Source organism: Carassius auratus, chromosome 9, assembly GCF_003368295.1.
Source record: "Carassius auratus strain Wakin chromosome 9, ASM336829v1, whole genome shotgun sequence".
NCBI classification, from domain to species: Eukaryota; Metazoa; Chordata; class Actinopteri; order Cypriniformes; family Cyprinidae; genus Carassius; species Carassius auratus.
This window is the reverse complement of record NC_039251.1, coordinates 14,074,056-14,096,337: the sequence shown is the minus strand read 5'-3', so window position 1 is coordinate 14,096,337 and position 22,282 is coordinate 14,074,056. Positions and strand designations below refer to the sequence as shown.

Genomic DNA, 22,282 nt, shown 5'->3' with positions numbered 1-22,282 from the left:
AGTACGCTAATCCTCTCTGAGTGATTTCTCATAGAATACAGATAACACATCTTTCATAGATTTCTTTTACAAATGAAATAATACATTCATTATAATAATGTCAACAATAATTCTCTTTGTAGCTTGTTGAAATGTAAAGATAAATATACTGTATTGGCTGTATACTGCACAGCATGTAACACACATAATACTTGATGAATACTCTTATTATAAAAAAAAAATGCCATTCATTAAGATTCGATTCATTTGAAATTCGATTCACTGTCAATGATTAAAACCAGATAAAATAAGTGTAAATGTCAGGTAGCATTGTACAGTTTATAACTGTCATATTTATTTGGTAAAAGTTCATGCTGAACCCTAGGGTTTACACTTGGAAGATTGCAATTTGCCACTATAATGCGTTTAGCTTTTAAAACCTTAAATTTTTGTTTATTTGTAGCGATTCTTTATTTATCTCATTGTCTGTACAGTTAATACATGACAGCTCTACATTCTTAAAGAAATGGAAAACAGGAACTGGTCCATAATGTCCCTGGAAGTAAATATCAATGTTTGTTTGTCCTTTGATGGATGACATCACCTAACAGACTGTGTGTGTGTGTCTGATAGACACAGAAGCTATATTTAAAAAGGCATGAGAATTTGGGCTGATGGGTCAAAAGGAGACCACGGGAAGTGGCTGTTGTGTATGTACTGTTTACACGAGGACATACTATAAAGTATGTACACATTTTAATATTTAATGCAAACTCAGAGGTTCAGTTCAAACACTCTCAAGGACATGGTCCAAAACATAATTTTCTATGCAAAAGGATTTAGCTCTTGTACCAAAAAGTATTTTAAAAGCCAAGGACAAAGCAAATGTTCAAGAGACTATTTTCAAGATCAGCACAAGCACTGCAGTCCACAATAAAGCAGCCCATTGACTTCATGGAAAATAACAAATATCATCTGAAAGGGTGGATGTAAAAATGATAATGTCTAAAAGTATGGACTTACATTGTTACAGACTGAGAAACCCCAGGACCCTCATGTTTGTGCAAAATCACAAATGACAATCTTCCTTTTACATCTTCTGTTGTGTCTAAGCAAAATGCGGGAAATAAGCAAACAAAATCTCATATAATGAATGCATTTAACCCAAGAACCTTCCTTAGATTGCATTGTACTACAGGTAAAAGCCAGAAATATTCCCTGATTAAAAAGTCTTAGTTCACACTGCAGTCCAGTCTGATTTGATTTTCAAATTGCCCGTCAGTTTTGCAAATTCTCAAATGACATTTGAGAGGATTTTAATACTGAAAGTAGATAGAATAAAATCAGGATTAATTTTAGTCGTGCTAAAGCGATAAAAGAAATGACAGTGGAGACCAATGACTTTTAATACACAAAAGTTTATTCAGCCAAACTAAGCAACATTATAATAAGAACAGATGAGTGACTGAGCGAGAGAGAGAGAGGGCTCGACAGATCAGGACACAGGTCTCTAGTTAAAAGATTTACTGAAGATAAATCACATTTCTCAGAAACTCTGCTACTATCTTCACTGTCACTGTGCATGGTGCCACGCCGTAAAAACAGAAGTCTAATCCAAAGACCTAAAAGCATCACATTTAACATTCTTTTTTCGACTTTGTCCTGTTCTTTAATGAGAAATAAGATTTTAAACCACAGAATTTGTGGTGCCGGTTGTAACATAACAAAAACCAAGTACTATAAACCATGAATTAGACACAGATAGAGGAGAAAAGAGAGAGTGCACAAGGGTAGTTATATTCACAGAAAGTACTCCAGCTCATAGCGAACGTATGAGTTCTTCTCATCATTGTAGACAAGAGGATAATGTGCGATCAGTGCATCCTGGGAGCCGATATAGATGGAGTTGTAAATCTTCCAGTACACATCACGCACTTTGCGAGCTGGATGGAACAAACCCTATTGAGGGAGAAAAAAAACAAAAAAACATTGATCATGTTGACTATTAGATCATTACAAGTCAATGAAATGTAGTGTGCAGATTCCATGCTGGAAGAGTAAATTGTACCTGCAAGCAATACTGCAGCATGCGGCAGGGTCCAATTGCCACCCGCAGACCCTCAAGGGCCCCCATGACAGCTTGGATAACATGAGGGGACGTTTCAAAGACATTTGGCCAAACATAGTTGAGCAAATGATTGAGAGAATCTTCACAGCCAAAGCCATACACTCCCAGAGACATATGCTGCACCACAGCACTGGCTGTCTGTCTGTGTACAAGATCCCTGCAATGGAGAGCAAAGACAGAGTTATAGAGGCCTACAGAAAACAACCTGCATGTTTTAAGAGGTAACTCTCCTGTGAAAAGCAGTAATTCTTCTTCCAGCTTACCTGTCCATCAGAGCATCCTCCAACAAAGGTGTGACGGCATAGATGTAATCTTTGCCCATTTCACCGATGTATTCAAACAGGAAGGACAGAGACTTTAGGACACCGTTCTGAACGTTAAGTTCAGGAACACGGTACTCGTTCATCAACGCAGGAAGCACGGTGAACGGCGAACACGTCTCGGCCACAATAGCGATTGCTACCGTTGTGCACACACGATTTTGGCGCTCCTGCACCTTCAGATTGTTAAGCAACGTGGCCAGCACATCGTGAGGACTAGAGATTTAAGAACAGAAATTAAAAATCAACATTTTCCAACCTGACACAGTCTGCATTGCGGAGAAGAATTTTTTGTCTTACCCAATGGCCTTGGCGATGTAGCCGAAAGTATTGACAGTAGCTCTGCGGATGGCCTTCTTGTGGGCTTTCAACAACTCTAGCAATTCAAAACAGATCCGCATCCATTCCCTGGCAGACACATACTCTGCACCCCTGTAAAGGACACGATGATGCGTTTAGGAGGCATTATCAAAATATTTCAAATGTTAATATCTCGAATTCTGCAGGGAACTGTAGAACTGACCTGTCAGCGATTCTGCCCACTAAATCAATGCAGTTCTCCTGCACCTTCTCATGTCGGTTCTTCAAGATTGGAGTCAAACGTGGAAGCAAGTCTTTGATAGGTGGTGTCATCTTGTGCATACCTGCAAATGGGACATTTAAACAATTATACTCAAAAGAAAAACAAACAAACATTAGAAATAACTCAGTAGAAATACTAACAGTAATGAATCACTTTGAACAACACTCACCAATAACATTGACAATAGCTTTAAGGGCTCCAAGAATGCTACCCAGCACTTCTGGGTATTCTTCTCCCAGATACTCATACAACACCACACCCAAATGGCCCATAAGCTTTTCCTACATGGAAATATAACAATATATATATATATTAGTAAGCAGCATCAGTGTTTATGTTTGACCAGGCCAAAAATGTACATAATGTGCCCCTCACCTCTTGACATGTCTTCATGACCACCGCTGTGCGAGAAATCAGGTCAGCAGCCTGTTGACGGACTTTGGCGGATTTGTTGTTGAGACGCCACAGCACTGTACCACAGATCTGAGGCAAGTATGGTTTAAACTCTCTTACCCAGGGCATTTACCACCGTACCAAAGCCATTTAGCATCACAGAGTCCTGGAGATAGAGCGAGATTATGATGTAAAATGATCATATAACAGCAGCAGGATATTTAATATGCAGCAAAGTCCGTAACGCACCTCAGTGGTCTGTTCCTGGAAGGCGTACAGGATTCCATCAATAAGCTGCTCCTCCAGTTTGTGATCGATGTCAGCGGCACCAAGGTTGCCCATAATTTTCTCAATGGTCTCCATGACCATTTTCCTGTACTGCTCAGCTTCATCCTTCAAGTCATCCACGATACGGGAGATAATCTCAGCGGCCCCTACCTTATTGGCCAGCTCCACTGTAGTGTCCACTAACTGTTATAGAAGTAAAAAGAAAAGTGTGATTAAATGCATATTACTCATGGTTAACGTTACTTCTAATTATCTGATGATCTCACATACCTGTCTGTAGTTGCGCCTATCCAACGCCATCCTGTGCTGCCAGAAATGTTTGAAGAAGGGGGGCAAAATCTCTGTTTTAATGTAATTGGCTTCCACACCATCTGTGCCACAGCACTGCTTCACCACCTGAAATGTAACAAAAAAAAAGGTTTAGCCTAAAATGTTTTAGAAAGATTACATTTTTAACTTTTCTGAATAGTTTTTAATGCACCTTCAGGACAATCTTCTTCATTTCCTCATCAGGTGACTGGAACTCTCTAATAAGGATAAGCATCACTTCTCTGGTGTAATAGTTGGCATATTCAGCATCCATAAGAGGAATCAAGTATCCGATGGCTTTCAAGAAGGCAGCAAGACCCTGAGACACAGAAACATTGTTAAAAACAGATTTACTAAAAATCTGAAAATCTTTGGGTTGCAAATCTGAAAGCATAAAGTGCAAATGTAATGACTTTAATGACCAGACACATGCTTACCTTGCCTCGGTGTTGCCGGATACCTTTCCAAAGGGGTTTCAGCACAGAATCAAAGGACTCGATACCGTATGGTGTAGCAGCTTCAGCCAGGGCAGCGATAGCCAGAGCACTAATGGTTCGCACTTTCTGCTGCTCATCCACGAGACCTGAGAAAAAGAAAAACAAACAACAGTTCGAGACCGTCCTATACAGCAGACAATGAAAAAATACTTTTTGTACAGCCACATATAGAAAGATGGAGACCACAATGTCATACTAACCATGCTCGATAATCTCCACCAAGCTGCGGAGATGGGGCAGGATGGCACAGCCCATGAGAATAGCGATCTGCTGTACGATCTTGATACCCGTGTGACGAGCCTGCCAGGATTTCTTGCTCTTGCAAACAGCCTTGAGGAAAGGCAGGAGAGATGGAATGCCCAGGGCAGACGCTACAACAGCGAAAGCACGAGCTGTGGTGTTTCTCACATACTCATCCATGTTGTCAATATCAGGCCTCATGGTAGAGATCATAGTGGCCAGACCAGCAGCCTGTTAATGACGAAATGCAGATTTGATTAAGACCTACAAAATTTAAAGATGAATTAAACAAATGCTGGGATGCTTTTAAGTACCAAAGATGACATTATTTACACACAACCATCTTACCTTTGCCAAGTTGGATATGATCTCTCTACCCTCTACTCTAGCATAGTAATCTTCATCAATCAGCAAGGGCTCAATCACCACAAGAATCTTTAAGAACAAACAGGAACGTTAGAATAGATACATGAAAGGTTAATACGTTTTTCCACCCAACTATTAAAATTAATGCTTACATGCAATGCAGACTTACCTTGTGGACATATGGTCGAACCAAGTCATCAAGTTTGTAGAGGATACGATCAATGACTTTCACCAAGAGATGACGCTCCTGGTCCTCCAGTGTAGGAGACATCAACAACGGCAGGATCTGGTTAAAGAGGGGTCCGGCACCAAACTCTCTGGCTTTGTCTGTGATTTGACGAAGAGCAGCCTGAAAGGAGAGAGCTAGTTAGAGATCAACCTTGCAAGACAGTGTTACAGTCCATCAAGTGTGAGAGAGGATACCAACCTTCCTCATAGGAGGTGTTCCATTCTTGATCTTGAGGAGCAGCTTCATGATCTTACGCTCCTTCTGTTCTTCTGGACTGAGGGTGGATTCATCAACTTCTACCTGCAAACAAAGTTTGGATATTTGGTCAAATTAAAATCATACTTTTATAACAAATAAACTTGTATAAATTATTATGAATAATTTTTGTTAGTTATATTTATAGATAATACCACTAATGCTGTTACTCCTAATAATAATAATATATTAACATCTCAAAAACTTTCTGTACAATTTTACTCCAGTGTTTGTCACAGATCCATGAATGAAATGAAACAAGTATATCTCTAGATCAGAACATTGTAGAGACATGAGGGTGGACTCTTTGGACTCAAGACTGCCAAGCATTCTTTAAATATCCCCTGGCAATCTAGCCATGCCCTAGCAACTATTTAGGCTCTCCTAACCATACATATACATACACATATTATATATATAAACCCAGAATAGCAGAGACATGAGGGTGAGTTTAACTGACTTAGACTGGCAAGTGGTCTTTAATGATTATCACAATCGAAGCTGTTTATCAATGACATAGCAACCACTGAGAGGACCCTAGCACCTGTATTTTACACCATAGTGACATCTGGACACTCCTGCTCTTTTTTTTTGTCTTTATTTTGACAGGACAGTAGAGCAATAACAGGAAGTGAAGTGGGAGAGGGGGATAGGATCGGGAAGGCCAACGAGCCGCAACACTGCTGTATGTCCGCACACTGCCCACATCAGCGTGATCATCTGGCTTCTCTTTCGACTCAAGAGTGTCAGTAGGCTTATTCTGGCAATGGTCTAGCCATGCCCTAACAATCATTAAGAATATTTAAACAATCATATAGTAAACTGAATGTGCCACATCTCTGGATGAGACATGGAGGTGAACTATTTTGACCAAGTAGTCTCTATCAACCTGGCACCTGCCTATCCAGACCCTAGCAACCGTACATCAATATAAACAAGCCATATTTCAGCAGCAGAACTTTGTACAGACATGGGAGTTGGCTCTAGTAATCACACAGAAAACCCAAGAATCTGCCTAGTGCCAAGATTTGCAACAGGCAAGCACCCACTCACATTTTCTTTATAAAATGTACAAATCTAATCATAATTCAAATTACTTATTACAAAATATTTTTATAGGCTTTATAATAATTATTAAAATGTTAAATATTTTAGTAAAAGACTCATTTTAAAAGACTAAAAATGTTCTGAAAAGCATGCAGAAAATCGGAGGTTTTCCACAACCCTGGGATTCCTGGTGAACATGGAACTTACCAGCAGTTTATCAAAGTACTGGATGTCATCTGGCTTGAGGAAGGGCAGGTTTCCAGAGGGCTGATCGTTGACTTGTTTCATAGATCTGTCCTCTGTTTGCATGTGGAAGCCAGTCATGCCTCCGATGGGGGTGGGCGTGGCAGCTAACTTACGGGCTGGGGTGCGGATGGGTACATAGCCTGCTGGTGGCGGCAGTACCTAGGGAAAATGGCAGATGAAAAAAATTTAGCAATAGGAAAATATCATTATATTAATGTTCTGACAGAAAGTAATGGTATTCTGTAGAAAAAAGTTATGTACTTTGTATCCTTCTGGAAACATGGCATCAAGTTCCTCATCCGTCAATGGACGATTCCTCTCGTCAATCTCTCGCTCCCAGCGCCAAGCCTGCAGCTGCTCTGGAGTCATGCTCATCAGGTGACCTGCAAACATTCAAATTTTTACAGCAACTTCTACAAATCACCCAAAACACATCATCATTTCTAACTACAATAGAAACAACCAAAACCACCAGTCCAGTACCTGGAGTGGGTGTGGCCATATTCATAGCAGGTGTGCCCAGAGGGGTTTTTCCAGGGGTGAGCAGAGGAGTTGAAGAGCCCATCTGACTGACTGGTGTTTCATCCCATCTTGACTTCCTCTTGCTTGCTCCTGGGGTGGGCGTCTCACCCACTGATTCATCTCCTCTGTCTGTACGTGGAGTCTCAGCCCAGCCACTTCCATGACCAGGTGTTTCTGAAACAAACAAAATACAATTATTTAAAATCACTGTGCATTGTTAGTGAATGCACCACAAACTGGACAAAATAGAAGACCTCTCTCTGTCTTTGGTGTCTCATCCCAGCGGTTCTTGCGCACACTGGAAGTGGCCCCTCCGTGGCCAGGAGTGGCATGTCCAGGGGTGTCTCGACCTGGCGTGGCAGCTCCAGCTGGGGTGTGGCTTGGTGTGGGTTCCCACATTCGGGTGCTCGGAGTAGCTCCTGGGGTCTCGCTACCTTTGGCACGGCCAGGTGTCTCATCCCAGCGACTGTTGGAAGGTGTGTGTCCTGGTGTCTGGGTAAAGAAAAGAACAGGATTAGCCATTTTATATTATATATACTTAGCTATATATATATATATGTGTGTGTGTGTGTGTCTTTTTTAATTGAAGAAAAAGTAATTGAAATAATCTATTAAAATAATCATTAGTTGCAGCCATCAATAAAGCTGTTAAAAGAACATTGACTCACTTCAGGACCTGCATCTGCCTGGTCCCAGCTGGAGACTTTTTTGGGTGTGGTGTTGCTGGGGGTATGGTCAGCGGTCTGGTCCCAGCGTCGTTTGCGTTTGGCCGCAGCAGCCTGGGATGCAGCAGAGCCGTTCACTGCTTTCAGCTCTCCAGATTTTTGCTTTCTCTAACATCTGCAGCCTGATCTCTCTCTGGAGAAAACACATTGAACATTTTGGTTAGATAGGAACATCTCTTAACTGAACCTTTTTTTTTTATCACCAACATTTTAGTTTCACTAAAAACCAAAGTTATTTACCTCCTCTTTGGACAGATGCTGCTCCTTCATAACATCCATGTATGTCCTGACCTGCATCTTGGGGTCCGGCGTTTTGCCCCCTATGCGAAAGAGCACCAACAAAATGCGAGACGGTCAGCCAAGTAAATCTCAAAACCAGCATTTTCACACAAAGCACTAGAGTCAACTGTCCTGAATAGATGGCCTTAAATGTTTAAATTACTATCCTCTCTTAACACAAAACAACCCTAGACAATAGAAGCTAAGCACTCTTAGTATACAGTCATACATTAAGAACAGGCAGGTACAAAGAGGTTTCTGTTGCTTTTAAGAGGATGTAAGGAGAGGATATAGCCATCACTGATGCAGGGTCCTGGGCTGCGCTCTCCAGAAATACGTACACTTTCAGTGCCAAGGGTCCCTCTGCAGTCAGACTTCAACCGGCAGAAAAGAAGCCTAGAAAATTTCTCTTTACCATTAGTAACACTTTGGAAAAGGGTTTGAACTCACACACATAATAGCATACCACCTGTTCTCCTCTTGTAACTCATTAAAAACACAAAAGGAAAAACGTGTTGCAGCCAGAGACACTGAACACTTTGGGGAATTCTAATAAAATCTTTAAAAAAATTATTTAAAATCAGAAACAAATTAATGAAAAATGCACAAGTGTGCATACTTATGCATCTAATTTCATTTTTTTTTTTTAATGCATCTACAATGGACTGGTATGAAAAGTTCAAATGAGAAGGGAGGACATGAAGTTGAGAAGAGAAAAGTGTCCTTGATGAGGCTTTAACAATAACATACAACTTCATAAAAAAAAAAAAAGTTTCGTGAAACCATGGTGGATTCCCCTGAAAGACCCTCTGGCCTCACATCAGAGCAAAACTACCAACTACGGTCTTGATTTATCTGTTAAACACGCTGCTTTTTGTTGACCATAACCTACACAGGACGAGTTGCTGCACCCTTAAGAGAGTGCAGACAGGACTGGCATAGCAGTACTGCTGTAGGAGAGAAATTAAGGACAGTTAGTATGGGCCTGTGGAATCTTGGTACACAGATTCTTCAATAGATATATCTCTATTTTATTACAATAAAATAGAAATATATTTACACAACAGTTTTGTAAAGTTTCCTCTGTCTGGGACTACATGCAAGATGTTTTGTATCATCCAGAATCAATTCCCTCCCATAACCTGACCCCATCTGGTGCAGTTTGAGTGTGTGCAGCCTGTTGCAATATGTTCTGAAGTCCCTAAACTCCTTGCTACTTTGTACCAGTATGAGCACCCACAGGCCATAGGTTTAAAGAAACTAAAATGGCTGGGAAACATTTTATTGGAAGCTAAATTTGGCTTAACTAAGTTTTGTAACAGACTACAACCGATATGGACAGTAAATTGTAAAATATGTCCAGAAGTGGCTCAGGATTATTTAGGATTTTTTTGGAAAAAGTACTAACTTTGACACATCATGGGTGTCTAGCCAACATGCCATTGGGCAAATATATAGAGTATATTATGGAACAAGAGAAAACTGGCAGTAACTGCACAACAAAGTGCACTGCAGCCTCTGGCATTATTGAACTCAATAAAAAGTGTCTGTTTGAGGTGTCTGACTATTGTATTGCCTGTTTCACACAAAAAAGTACATTAACCCTTCGAACGAATGCCACCACCCAACCAAATGTCTCCCAAAAACTTTGCTGCCCAACTAATTTAAAACTCTGAATCAAAAATAACTGGTTGTCTGCAAATCTTATTCAAATATGCATGTCTTGCTGAGACAGTCCAATCCAGGGAGCAAGTTGTTGGGTCGTGTTCGAAGGGTTAACCAAAAACAAAACTGGTCTGGGCCGGAACTTCATGAGAAGAGTAAATACTGATCGGCATGGACAGATAAAATAAACAGAGGAGAACAGTAGTGTAAAATTTACCATCAGCAAATGGGTCGTGGCGCTCTGGGGAGATGATCATCTTTTGTCTGCGTTTCTTGTACTCATCCTCACGATCTGAAATCTTCTGTGGTCTGTGTTCAGCAAAGGGATCATACTGCAGGATGGGCAAAAAAAATTATAATTGTATGATATTGTACGATCTTTTATCTCTTTCAACAAATGCATCTGGAAATAGTTTTTAGCTTCATTTAAAAAATGTGGAGCTTGAAGATGTAATCTCTGTTAATTACCTGCTCATCTGACTGAGGAATGGAATTGAGTATTGCAACCGGTGCATGATATCCTGGTTTCTTCGGTCCAAGCAGACTTGTGGATGAATCTTCATCATCATCCTTGAAATAAATATAGTTCGGTTCAGAAACTCCTTCACGCAGTACTTACACATGCTGACATAGGCTCTTCTAAAACTTTTTAGAGTGTTATGCTATACTTACATCTTCCTGCTCGTTGGCAGCAATTGAAGTCACATATCCAGCAAAGCGGCTGTCACTGCCACCGTAGATCTCCTGGTCATAATATCCAGTGGAATCAAGTCCAACCCCTTGCTCAGCTCCCTCCACCAGGGCAGCTTTCATCCCCTGGATTTCCAGGATCTGAGCCTCAATGTCTAAGAAAACAAAACAACAACCAGAGATCAGAACACCAAAATAACTATAAACTGATGAACGATAATTCATTTAAGCCTCATAAGTTACATTTACACACCCACATAATGCAGTTACACATATTCATGCTTTAGAATACAATTTTGATCCACTAATACAAAAAAAGTACAAAACCACGCATGATATAAACGAATACTTCGTTAGAGGAGCGAAAAACGGAACAATTATCCATATAAGTAAGTTTACATAAGGACGTAAAAAAAACAGACAATGAATACAATTCATTGTAAAAATTCACAAATTTTTACAAAGATAAACAACCTTACACGGGTAAAGATCTGGTCTGTGTTTGTCTGCATGTTTGCAGCGCCATTTTGGTTTCCATACATAATCGTTCAAGCAGCGTATTTTTAACATTCAAAATCTGTACAATAAAAACAGATAATCTGTCTATAGATGAATACGTATTTATGCAATGAATAATACAAGTAACTCTGCTATAAAACCACACGACGAATTTCCAGATAGAATATTAGTTAATATTTGTCGTGTGCGCCACGGCCAGGTTTTATTCAACGATCAGACGCCATATTCTATTTACCACCTCAAACTGGCCTTATTCTTGCCTTTTCCCGCTAATTCCACTTTTTAGGACTAGAAAAGAACGTACACACCGACTGCAATGTAGACATAAACTACAAAAATCGATATATTCCTCAATAATCTTTGAAAAATGTATTTACCGTCATGTGTTTTGGCGATCTGCGCCATTTTCCTGCTGTTGTGTGAGCCTCAGTACCGGAAGGCCTTTGACTGCACATCCGACTCAGCTGCGCTCACGAGAACGTGCAGGCGCGTTACCTGCGGCACAAACAATGCGCATGCGCAGAGCACAACGAATAGATGTCAACACCATAAATTAAACACAATTAAAAAATAAAAAATGTAATACATTTGAACTGGAAAGAGGAATACACATTATATAGGGTGTGCCACGTATATATTGTTGTGGAAAAAAATATATAAAAAAGAGAGTTATTGTTTCTTCAGGTCTAACAGCAACATTACTTGGTTTGTTGCCATTTGTTCTTTTATTATTATTTTTCACAACAATATATAAGGGGCAGATATATGCATTTAAAACTAAATAAGGCATTTCCTCCAAACCATTTTTTTTTTCAAACTTATTAATGCTTTTTCACTGTGTCCTCAAACAAATTTAGCTGTAACCTTTACTAACTATGCACTGTGGGTTCGCGCATCCTGGGCAACCCAATCTCGCGTCCCGTGACACTTCTGCGCACGCAAACCCTCTTCACACACTTACGTCAGTAGGCTACCTACATGAGGGACAGAAGAACGAACCAATCAGAGAACAAGGAATACAACCTCAGCCAATGAGATCTTACTGCAGGTCTCTGAGAAGGCTGGTCTTCGAGACGGAAAAGAGTTCTTGACGGGAGGAGGCGAGAGAAAGGCGAAGTGAAGATGGCGAGAGGCTCCCGGTGTTTGAGAAGAGCGGTAGTGGAGTGTATCAGAAACCTGCCATCCACAGCCAGTCGAGAAACACCTGGCAGGAATGGAGTGAGGTAATTAACGACGGTTTAATGTTTCGCACTGTACATATGCGCTCATGTGAAGATCGAAGTGGTTAAGTGGAGTAACTCGCGAGCTGTTTTCGTTGGTTGGACGGTTAGTTTCGCTCTTACGAGTGGAGCGAATTTAAGTCCAACTTGACAACTTTGTGTCAATAAAGCCTTTATTTATCGTCCAACAATATATTAAAACTTATGACGTGCTCAAATAAATGTGTTTAAAAAACTACGTTAAGGAGGGGCTGTGAGGGAGTCACAGAACTGGTTGCCAGATAGCCTAATAAGTGACAGTGGAAAGTTTCATGTATCTTGTAAAGCTGGTGTTTGTTCATATTTATGTTATTCATTTAAAATCGCTTTAAACTCAACCAATGCAACCAAATGCTTATTAAGGGGAAATAACACAATGGTATGACTTTTTTTGAACAGCTGTTGTTTATACATAATTATTCATTTAAGTTAACTCCAGATCAAATGCAATCAAGTTATTTTATTAGGGAAATGCAAAAGAAAAAAAATGGCACCCATCATGACATTTGCATATAACTATGACAAATGATTTCATTAGCAATTCTTTCCAAGCACCTTTGCAGGTATGTATTTACAGGAGTCTGCAGCATGTGACATCACAAGCCGAGCTGTGACGTTTGTCACCTGTGGCCAGGGACTTGGTGTACCCCAACCATGTGCTGGGCAGCCGAATGCTATAACTTATGGCATAAGGCCATGTCAAGTGTCTGATGGTGACTGTTATGTCAACGTTGGCTGTCACAGTTACGCCATGCTTGACAGCTCTTGGCAGCTCTTGTGTCGACATGAATGAATTTGGCAGCCACTCTTTCCATTGATGAGATATTGTGCCATTTATAGAAAAAGACCTCATTCCCTTGCGTTTCAGATATGTGTGTGTGATTGATACGACACGCTTCAGACCCATTTTAACGGGATGGGGTGTTAATACTGCCCTTGACTTGCTTGTGGTGGTCAGTGATTATGCTCTGCTTATGATTTGTGTCTTGATAAATGGAGGGCAGGTGAACATGTCATGATATGCCTATCTTGTATTTCCTTTAACCCTGGTCCTGCCGCATGAATGCACTGCTTCTTAAAGTTTTGTAGTTATTGATGAACTGTTTAAATGAAGAAGTACATGTTCCAGTGCACAACAGCTGGTATTGTGGATTGCTTGTGTGGTCTTAATTTGTATGGCCGGTTGCATCACAGTTGGCTTGTTTAAGCTCCTCTTTAGCATTTCAAAAGCTTGTCATTCAGAGCCTTTGTAAATTCAATAAAGCCAGAGCATAGCAAATAATACGATACAGAAAACCCTTTGTACACACTATTACATATACAGTTTGCACAAAGGTGTCATATAGAGTATTATATGTAAATTCCATGCAGCTATGTCTAGGCAACACATACTTCTCACATTCTGTTTGCAGTTTAGTAGTTGTAGTTTCTGTTAACTCCGCTGTTATTGACAGCCATTGTTAGCCGACTCAAATCTACAGTTGAGTGTCTCATAAGAATTATAATATAACTTATTAACGATTAGAGATGTGTGACCTGGTGATAGCGATTTTTGCTGATTTCGATATCTTTCTAAAAAATATAATTGCATATATATATATATATATATATATATATATATATATATATATATATATATATATTCCCTCAGTGTACTAAAATGTGCACACGATTCCCTCGATTTGCTAATTAGTTTTTTTAATGAAGGATTTGTCAGACTGAGTCTCTCTGAACTGCCTCAATAAATGGAGTAATTGCACTATATGTTTGTGTGTGGCCCACAAAGGACAAATCCATAAAAACTTGTAAATTTTCCAGTAGTCTGTTCATTTTTTTTATTCTGAAAATACATGTTATTGGCTTTATATTAAGGCCAAATAGTAATTGTCAATGATCCTCTGGATAAAAGGCTTTGTCTTGATTAAGAGTCCTAATCTTGTTAATTGCACAAATCTGTCTGTGAGGCTCATGGGTTCTCTCTGCTCTTTTCTGACTCATAGGAGACATCTGCTGTCTTAAGACATCCAACAAGCCCACAGGGCCTAAATTATTTCAAGTACAAAAAGTCTCATACAGTTTTTTTTATGCTGTTGTTGCTGAATGACATACTTTCACCCTCTTTTTTTCAACAGATATCTGTCTTCATGTGGGATTCTGATGACCCGGGTGCCGCCCCTCTTCAGGGCTGTGTCGGGTCGTGCTGTAGTGGCTCCAACAAGGAGCTTCTTCAACTTCTCGGAGACCTTTAACAAGAGAAAGGAGTACTCTGAAAGACGTATCATTGGGTATGTTTCCAACCTAGTTGGATATATGGTGCATGATCTGTTCCTATTTTTTTTTTTTTTATTGAGGTCCATGATTACTTTAGCCCCAGTGTCCCTGCAAATGTTCTTTATGTAACAGGGCATGGGAATAATATTTGGTGTCAGCTTTCTAGGTCTCTGGGGTTATTGGAGTATGGATCTGTACCGTTTACACATGTCATCACAAGTTACTTAGGAACAACTTTTGAAGCCTGAAATTTTAGAGCAGAGGGCTCCGTCCAGATCAGATGTCCTGCAGAATTTAGATCCTGCAGTAATACAGCGCGTGTGCACATACTGAATTAGATGAGCTTGTCTACAGTCTATGAAGTATGCAGGGATTACAATTTTCCATTGCTACGATGGATTTCCTTCAATTGATAGTTTTCATGTGATGTCGCACACTCAAAGGAACGCCCACCTGGATGGCAAAACAAAGCTTTGCTCCACTGACCGCTAAATCATTTTTTACGCAGTTTACATTTATTAATGTAGTAAAATGCAGATATTTAAATGTGAAATTCAGTAAACCCCTTATTGATGATGTATATTTTATACAGGCAAGCATATGAACCCAGAATATAAACCCAATGTGCAAAGTTTCACGATAAATGGTTTCCCATAGAAAACCATTATAAGGAAAACATTGAACCATTAAGTGGATTGCGTTCATATTCTAACCTCATTTGCTTGCTTATGTAAACTATGCATCATTAATATAGTGATTACTTAATTTGATCTCTTAATATTACAGTTTTAAATGTATTAAGACACTTCAAGTGTTTTTATAATGTTTGTAGCACTGTTTAATGATTGAAATATTGCTGCGGGTGCTTAATATAGATTGGAAATGGCTAACACTTTAATTTTGTTAACATACCTTTTGTTTTATTGTAACATGCAGCGCGTTGTTCTTCTTGTTCTGCCGGCACACCAAAAATCATCCTCGCCATGGCTACACCTTCTCAGTGACAACATTGTAATGCCACTCGCATCATTCACAGTGGGGTTATTAACAAAGAACACAGAGCAGAACTTGAATTTTGATAACTTAATAACAATTCTACTCATTAACGTAACATTTGCACATGCTTTCGAGTCTTGAGAATTCACTTGCGTGCTTTCATTTTCTATGGCCTCACAGATTGCGATTAGGAGAGCTTCAGTTTTTAATAGTTATTAAGGGAGTTTGCAAACTGTTCAATAAACAAGTGCCTGATTTTGCTCCATTTCTTCAACGAGATTAGTTCCAAATATAGTAAAAGCACAGCCGCTTCACTTCTATAAAAGCAAACACAGCTGAGTTTCATTAATTCAATGAAAGTGCTTTTTTGAATGAATCTAGTGAGTCAGTGATGCATGATTACCCATTCATAAAGACAGTCACTTGCTTTATTCCTGAACGAATCAGTCATGTGAACGAATTGATTTAATCAATGATTCAGTGATAAAATCAGTGACTTGCTGCCACCTGATGGCAGATCTAGTTTCATTTTTCGCTTATTTCAGTTATTTCAATCATTTAATATTTCTGTATTAAAAGTTGTATATTTAAAACATTAATCTCCACATAAATGTATGAATTTAATTGCACTCATGCCTCATTAAACATCTGAAAATGTTTCTACAAGCCACTTTTGTGTTCTGTGCCACCTCTGTAGGACAAATAATTTTTTATTAATACTAATTTCATATGATTGGTAACTTATTTGTCCTATTCTACTTCTTATGATGTTGTTTTAAATAGAAATTTTAAAAGCTTATAAACATTTTTGAATAAGACATGGATGAAAATTATGCCATTACAAAGGTAAAAAGAAAATACCCCTGTGAGTCACTTTAAGGAGTCAAATGTCACCTTGTATTAGGAAGGATCATTTTTTATCAGAATTTTTTATAATTGATAAAACGCAAGACGGTGCTCCTATTTTTTATTTTTATTTTTATTAAGAGAACAAGCGCTCCTTAAAATAATAGTAAGCATAGAGCCATGTGCCTAAATAAACCTCCTGCTGCCTTTCATTATACAGTGAAGACTGCCCAGGGCTATTTTACAGTTGAACAGATTATAGTTACACCTAACTGAAAAAATTAAAGTACTGTTAATTTAATTTTTATCTTGTTACTGTTTTTGTTTGTGCCATTGATTGTCATTAATTTACTTGTTCTTATTTCATTATTTACTATTTACTTGTCTTTTTAGTTATAAATAATATAAATTAAGATAAATTAAATTCTGAGTGCACGTGATTCTTGGGTGTGGAGGGTGCATGGTCCATGGGAAATAGTCCTCCCACCACAGCTGGAAAAAATCCTAGGAAACCTTGCATACATTTAATAAAATTAGAAAAATGCCATTTACTAAGATAAAAAGAAAATGCCCCTGTGAATCACTTTGAGTCAGATGTCACCTCATATTAGGAAGGCTAACTTTTGATCAGAATTTTTTAATTATTGATATAGATTTTTTTTATTGAAGGTGCTCCTTAATTTTTTAGGGTTGCACGATATATATCGGCCGATTATTAATGCACATCTAGTCAGTAAAGCTGGTTATCTAATCAGCGGTAAATTCCATCAGGTGTGTGATTTCATATACTACACAGAGCCATTGTTAACTGACAAGCTGCGCGAATCCACATAAAAAAAAAATTTAATTAGGAGGACAAGGGTCTTTAATGGCAGGATTGCAACTAGTCATAATTTCCCTTTATGTCCTCAACATTTAGTGCTTCAAGCAAATCTCTTATTGGTATTATTTAGAGATTTTGCTAAATCCAGTGATTAGCCCTTCTTCGAAAGACTTGTTTTGGCATACTTGTAAACCTGGAATCGAGTCATTTCTATAAATATTTTCTTATCTGTTATCTTTAACGTGAAGGTCTTTAAAATGCTCCAAAATGAGACTTTGAAATGCAAGATATGTCAATGCTTACCTCGTTGGACCCTGTGTACACAAAACTGACTGCAAACAAACAGTGTTTGACCTTTTCGAGAGTCATTCCCACACTGATAGAGTGTGATATCTGACTAGTTCTCTGAATCAGCCATCACAAATATTTCAGTGACAGCACTAAATCCAATCTCATCTTCAGCAACAACCTTTTTTTTTGGGGGGGGGGGGGGGGGGGTCACACCTGTACAGTGATGAGATCTATTTTAGGCATCCAGTGAGGTTATGAACTGCCACGACTCCAAAGTTAGATCCATATTGCACTCTGCACTCATTGCACTCTTCAGACTATAGCACTATTCGGACGGGACTAGTTTTCTAAACTACGTTTGAGTTTCGATTCTTACCACCTGACGCCTGTGATTTTCATGTACCAATTCGGATGGGACTAGTATCTCCGTGTTTATTACAGAGGTGGGAGGGTCTGATATGTGCATCTGGGCGTCACAGAGATCACGCGCTCTGTATGCGTGCATTGCATTCATTCAGAATGATTGCCTTAGTATTATTACACAATAAATACTAAATGGCTAGTATAGCAAAACCATGTTAATGTGTGGTTCCTTTAGTTTAACTTGTTTTCCTTTTTTTTATTAAATGTAAATGAACGTGAGTAATCTTAACTGATGCTGATATTACAATAGCCGGTATTAACAGTTAACGCGATCTTGTTCTTGATTTTATTATTTGTATTATTTTTTTTATTATTTATTTGCCGCTAAGCAAATATATCAAATATATCAAAATACATCCGCGCGGTAAGAGCATCTACGGTAATTCACGTTGGCCAAAACACACAAGGAAACGCGTTGTGAAATAAAATATCACCGGCAATCACAGACATTCGCATTCGGACGGGATTAGTTTTCTCAGAGGATCACTGAGTTTGCTGAAAAACGGTAGGTAATTTGCTCTGGAATTATCACAGAGGTTGTGTGAGAAAAACACAGACGTGGCAGATTCGGACGGGATTAAAATCACCAAGTACGTCTGTGAAACGCAGATTTCTCTAACGACCCCCTGTAAAACTAGTCCCGTCCGAATAGGGCTTATGACTGCGGTCTGTGTTGTGGCATAATGACTAAAGCTTAGTGCTGGTAATCAGAAAGTTTAGGAGCTATCACTCTTGTGCTCTTGAGCATTTAACCCTGAATTACTTCTTTGTATTTAGTATACTGTAAGTCACTTTGAGTTAAAGTGTCTGCTAAATGACTACTTGCTTGCATAGGAAAATCCTATCCCCCTAAGAAGTCCACTTCCAAAACAAAAATTAAACAATTTGTTGTTAATGTCATTTGCACACAGGACACCATTGTATTATCCTGGCTAACTGTCTTTTCCTTGGCTCACAGGTACTCAATGCAAGAAATGTATGAGGTTGTGGCCAAAGTAGAAGACTACCTGCTGTTTGTGCCCTGGTGCAAACGCTCAGACGTTATATTCAGCCGCTCTGGATTTTGCAAGGCCAAGCTGACTGTGGGCTTCCCTCCTGTGGTAGAAAACTACACTTCGCTCATTACTACAGTTCGCCCGCATTTAGTCAAGGTATGTATATCACTTTATTTTCTTAAGTGGATCTATTTTATAGATTATTTGCATACAAACACTTCATAACACTTTTGTTGTCAATACAGTGTATGAGCTTAAAAAGTCATTTTTAACTCCCTTGCTTTTTTGCATCTTCAGGCATCTTGCTCTGATGGAAAACTTTTCAGTCACTTGGAGACGGTGTGGCGCTTCAGCCCTGGTCTTCCTGGCTACCCCCGTACATGCACCCTTGACTTTGCTGTAAGTATTACAAGCACAGTCTGGTTTATCATCCTCAGGTGAAGCTGGAATGAGATGTACTATTAAACTTTAATATCAAATATTAATATTAAGTATATTTAAAGGTGCTTGCCAAGATTAATACTGTTGCTTATATTTGCAGAGGTAGTTCAATCAAAAATTAAAGTTTTGTCGTCATATGCTCGCCCAAGCTAAAAGACTTTTGTTCATTTTTAAATGCAAATGATATTTTTAATGATACCTTTGAATTTTGCCCCTCCATTTAAATATGGTAAACAGAAGCTTTCCTCATGTCATGAAAGCAGATATGAACTTAAGAGGTTTGAGTTCCAGTCACTTTCTCTTGTATTTCTGAGAAGTCTTCAAGTCCTTTGATATGAGCCATAAAATTTATGTATTACCACATTTGATTCAAAGCAGATTTTATTTATTTATTTATTTATTTTTAATTATAATTTTACATATGGAACACTAGCTTTTTAAATCTTAAATTATCTAAATTTCTGCCAACTGTTGATTCCATTCTTTTGTCCGTTCCTAGATTTCCTTTGAGTTCCGCTCGCTCCTGCATTCTCAGTTGGCCACAGTTTTCTTTGACGAGGTCGTGAAGCAGATGGTGTCTGCCTTTGAGCGGCGAGCGGGCAAGCTATACGGCCCGGAGACACAGATCCCACGCGAACTGATGTTCCACGAGGTCCATCACCCGTAGTTCATTCCACAGCTTCAGACGGATGGGGAGGGGGTTGTTGTTTCAGGGAACTGGGGGTTTTATTGAAAGTGTACATTTAAGAGTATTACAAAGACAGCTGAGAGAGCGGGAGCTCTGTGTGCCTGTATATCGTCAGTGCCTGGTCCAAAAAACCAAACCAAACAGTTAAAAAAAAAAAAAACCTAACCATATGTGGCTGGATATTTTCATGGATAGCCAGATTGTGCCCACTGAGCCCTGTTCCACTACCTCTATGTTAACTTTTTAAAACCTATCAGGATGGCACCATGAGCCGTACATTTTAATAAGAGGACCTTGAGATGGTTTTTAAAACCGCTGCCAAAAACCATAATGGCTTCATGAATGGCACAAAAGACAAAAGGTCATGGGTTTCTTCGAGAGGATGTTATTTTGAGATATTTTATGGAAAGATTATGTTACAGTTTATACGACAGGTGAGTGATGTATTTATTAGAAAGCTTTTAAGTGATCCTTTAAGATTTCAAGAAAGAGATGAGGAGACTCAACTTGAGTGTGTGCGTTGCGTGCAGAAGACTGACTGTTGCTGCAGCCGAATGCACAAAGTGCTATCAGGGTATCAAGGCTACACACTGGACTCCGGTCTGTTGTATTCTTGCATACCAGCACCAAAAAGGGCATGAAAAATAAACTCTAAGAGGCTCCCTTTCACCAAACTGTCTTGCGTTAAACCATTTTGCACAGTTTAGTACTGGCAGTGGTGCTCCAGTTCACTCCTCCGATGATTTTAAGTGTACAGATTAAAGAGGTGTGCAATATGTTTGTATGATGTTTTTACCAGACTGCTCACCCATCTATGATATCCACTGCTTCTAAAAGGGCCCAAACTCTGGGAAACCGAGCTGAACGTAGCAAACCTTTCCCAGAGCTCTCATCAGATTGTAGTGAGGTATCCTTTAAAGATTCCAGTTCATACCCTGCTCGTTTCCACATGCTTACTGCCTTACAGAGAAGGTTTCATATTATTTATCATTATCTCAAAAACATGTATACGAGTATCTTGTATTTATTTCGGTTATGGGTTAAGCACGTGTACATATCTAGTGTAAGGCCACAGACTAAACTTTAGTGTACAATTGAGCTATAAAAAACAAACAAATTGATAACCTTTTTCTTTCTTTTTTGGGATCTCTTCTTTTTGATCGTTTTAATTGAGGTGTTTTAATGAGCGTGTTGTGGGTGAATATATATATCCTGCCTGCATGGTTTATAAACTATTTTTATATGTAAAACCTAGCCTTGTGTCCGTTTGTTTACCCACATCTGGTTCTGACTGGTTTCCACATTTAAAATAGGCTGATCATGTGATGGATAATATTAGAAGGCTTCTGAGTAACCTGTGTCTTGACCTCTAGTGGCCAGTGACTGTGATGGCCCTGAGATCCAATTACAACTCTGGCTTTGTTCCAATTAAATATTAGCATTATGCAAAATGTGCAGGAGATACAGTATGCTGCCTACTGCTTTCATTTTTTAAATAGTCAAAATATGCATGCTGCATTCTTGAAGAAATACTAATTAACATTATTTATTATATTATTTCAAAATTTGAATAGTAATCAACTAAGCAGATAAAAAGTTATTCTGAAAGTAAATGCTCAGAATATCTTCTTAGTTAGCAGCAGCAGATCTGTTAGATGGATACTTTGAGGGTGAACAGTCAATATTTTTGTTATTCATTCACTGGTAATTTCAAATGTGAGTGCAGCTTGCAAATCATTGAATGCTGAACATCTACTTTAATGACTTGAGAGTGTTGTGGTGTTATTCACATAATTGTCAACAAGTCCAACACATAAAATGAAATCAGAATGAACCCGTTTCTTAACATGTTCCTGGTCCTATCAGTACGTATGATAAAGGAACAAGTTTGTGTTTGCAGTAGTCTAAATGTAGTTTGCTTTACTTCTAAGACAATAGCCTTTCAGACGTCACAGAAGCTTTCGTGGAG

The 22,282-nt window shown here is 38.9% G+C and overlaps 1 protein-coding gene and 1 pseudogene across 1 annotated transcript; one reads left to right on the top strand and one right to left on the bottom strand.

Annotated features, from left to right (window-relative positions):
* Positions 1-1,378: 1,378 nt before the first annotated feature.
* On the bottom strand, positions 1,379-11,778 carry LOC113108450 (splicing factor 3B subunit 1-like; annotated as a pseudogene).
* A 572-nt stretch (positions 11,779-12,350) lies between these two features.
* LOC113108449 (coenzyme Q-binding protein COQ10 homolog B, mitochondrial-like) lies at positions 12,351-20,479 on the top strand. The gene is made up of 5 exons (XM_026271588.1): positions 12,351-12,503; positions 14,672-14,824; positions 19,148-19,340; positions 19,482-19,583; positions 20,125-20,479. Exons 1-5 carry the CDS (start codon positions 12,403-12,405, stop codon positions 20,290-20,292), a joined length of 717 nt encoding a protein of 238 aa, XP_026127373.1. The 5' UTR covers positions 12,351-12,402; the 3' UTR covers positions 20,293-20,479.
* The last annotated feature ends 1,803 nt before the right edge of the window (positions 20,480-22,282 follow it).

What these genes read in the sequence shown, in the direction of transcription:
- LOC113108449 (XM_026271588.1), top strand. Translation starts at nt 12,403, where the DNA reads ATGGCGAGAGGCTCCCGGTGTTTGAGAAGAGCGGTAGTGGAGTGTATC. An exon ending in CCTGGCAGGAATGGAGTGAG is followed by an intron (nt 12,504 to 14,671) that starts GTAATTAACGAC and finishes TTTTTTCAACAG; the next exon opens with ATATCTGTCTTCATGTGGGA. An exon ending in TCTGAAAGACGTATCATTGG is followed by an intron (nt 14,825 to 19,147) that starts GTATGTTTCCAA and finishes CTTGGCTCACAG; the next exon opens with GTACTCAATGCAAGAAATGT.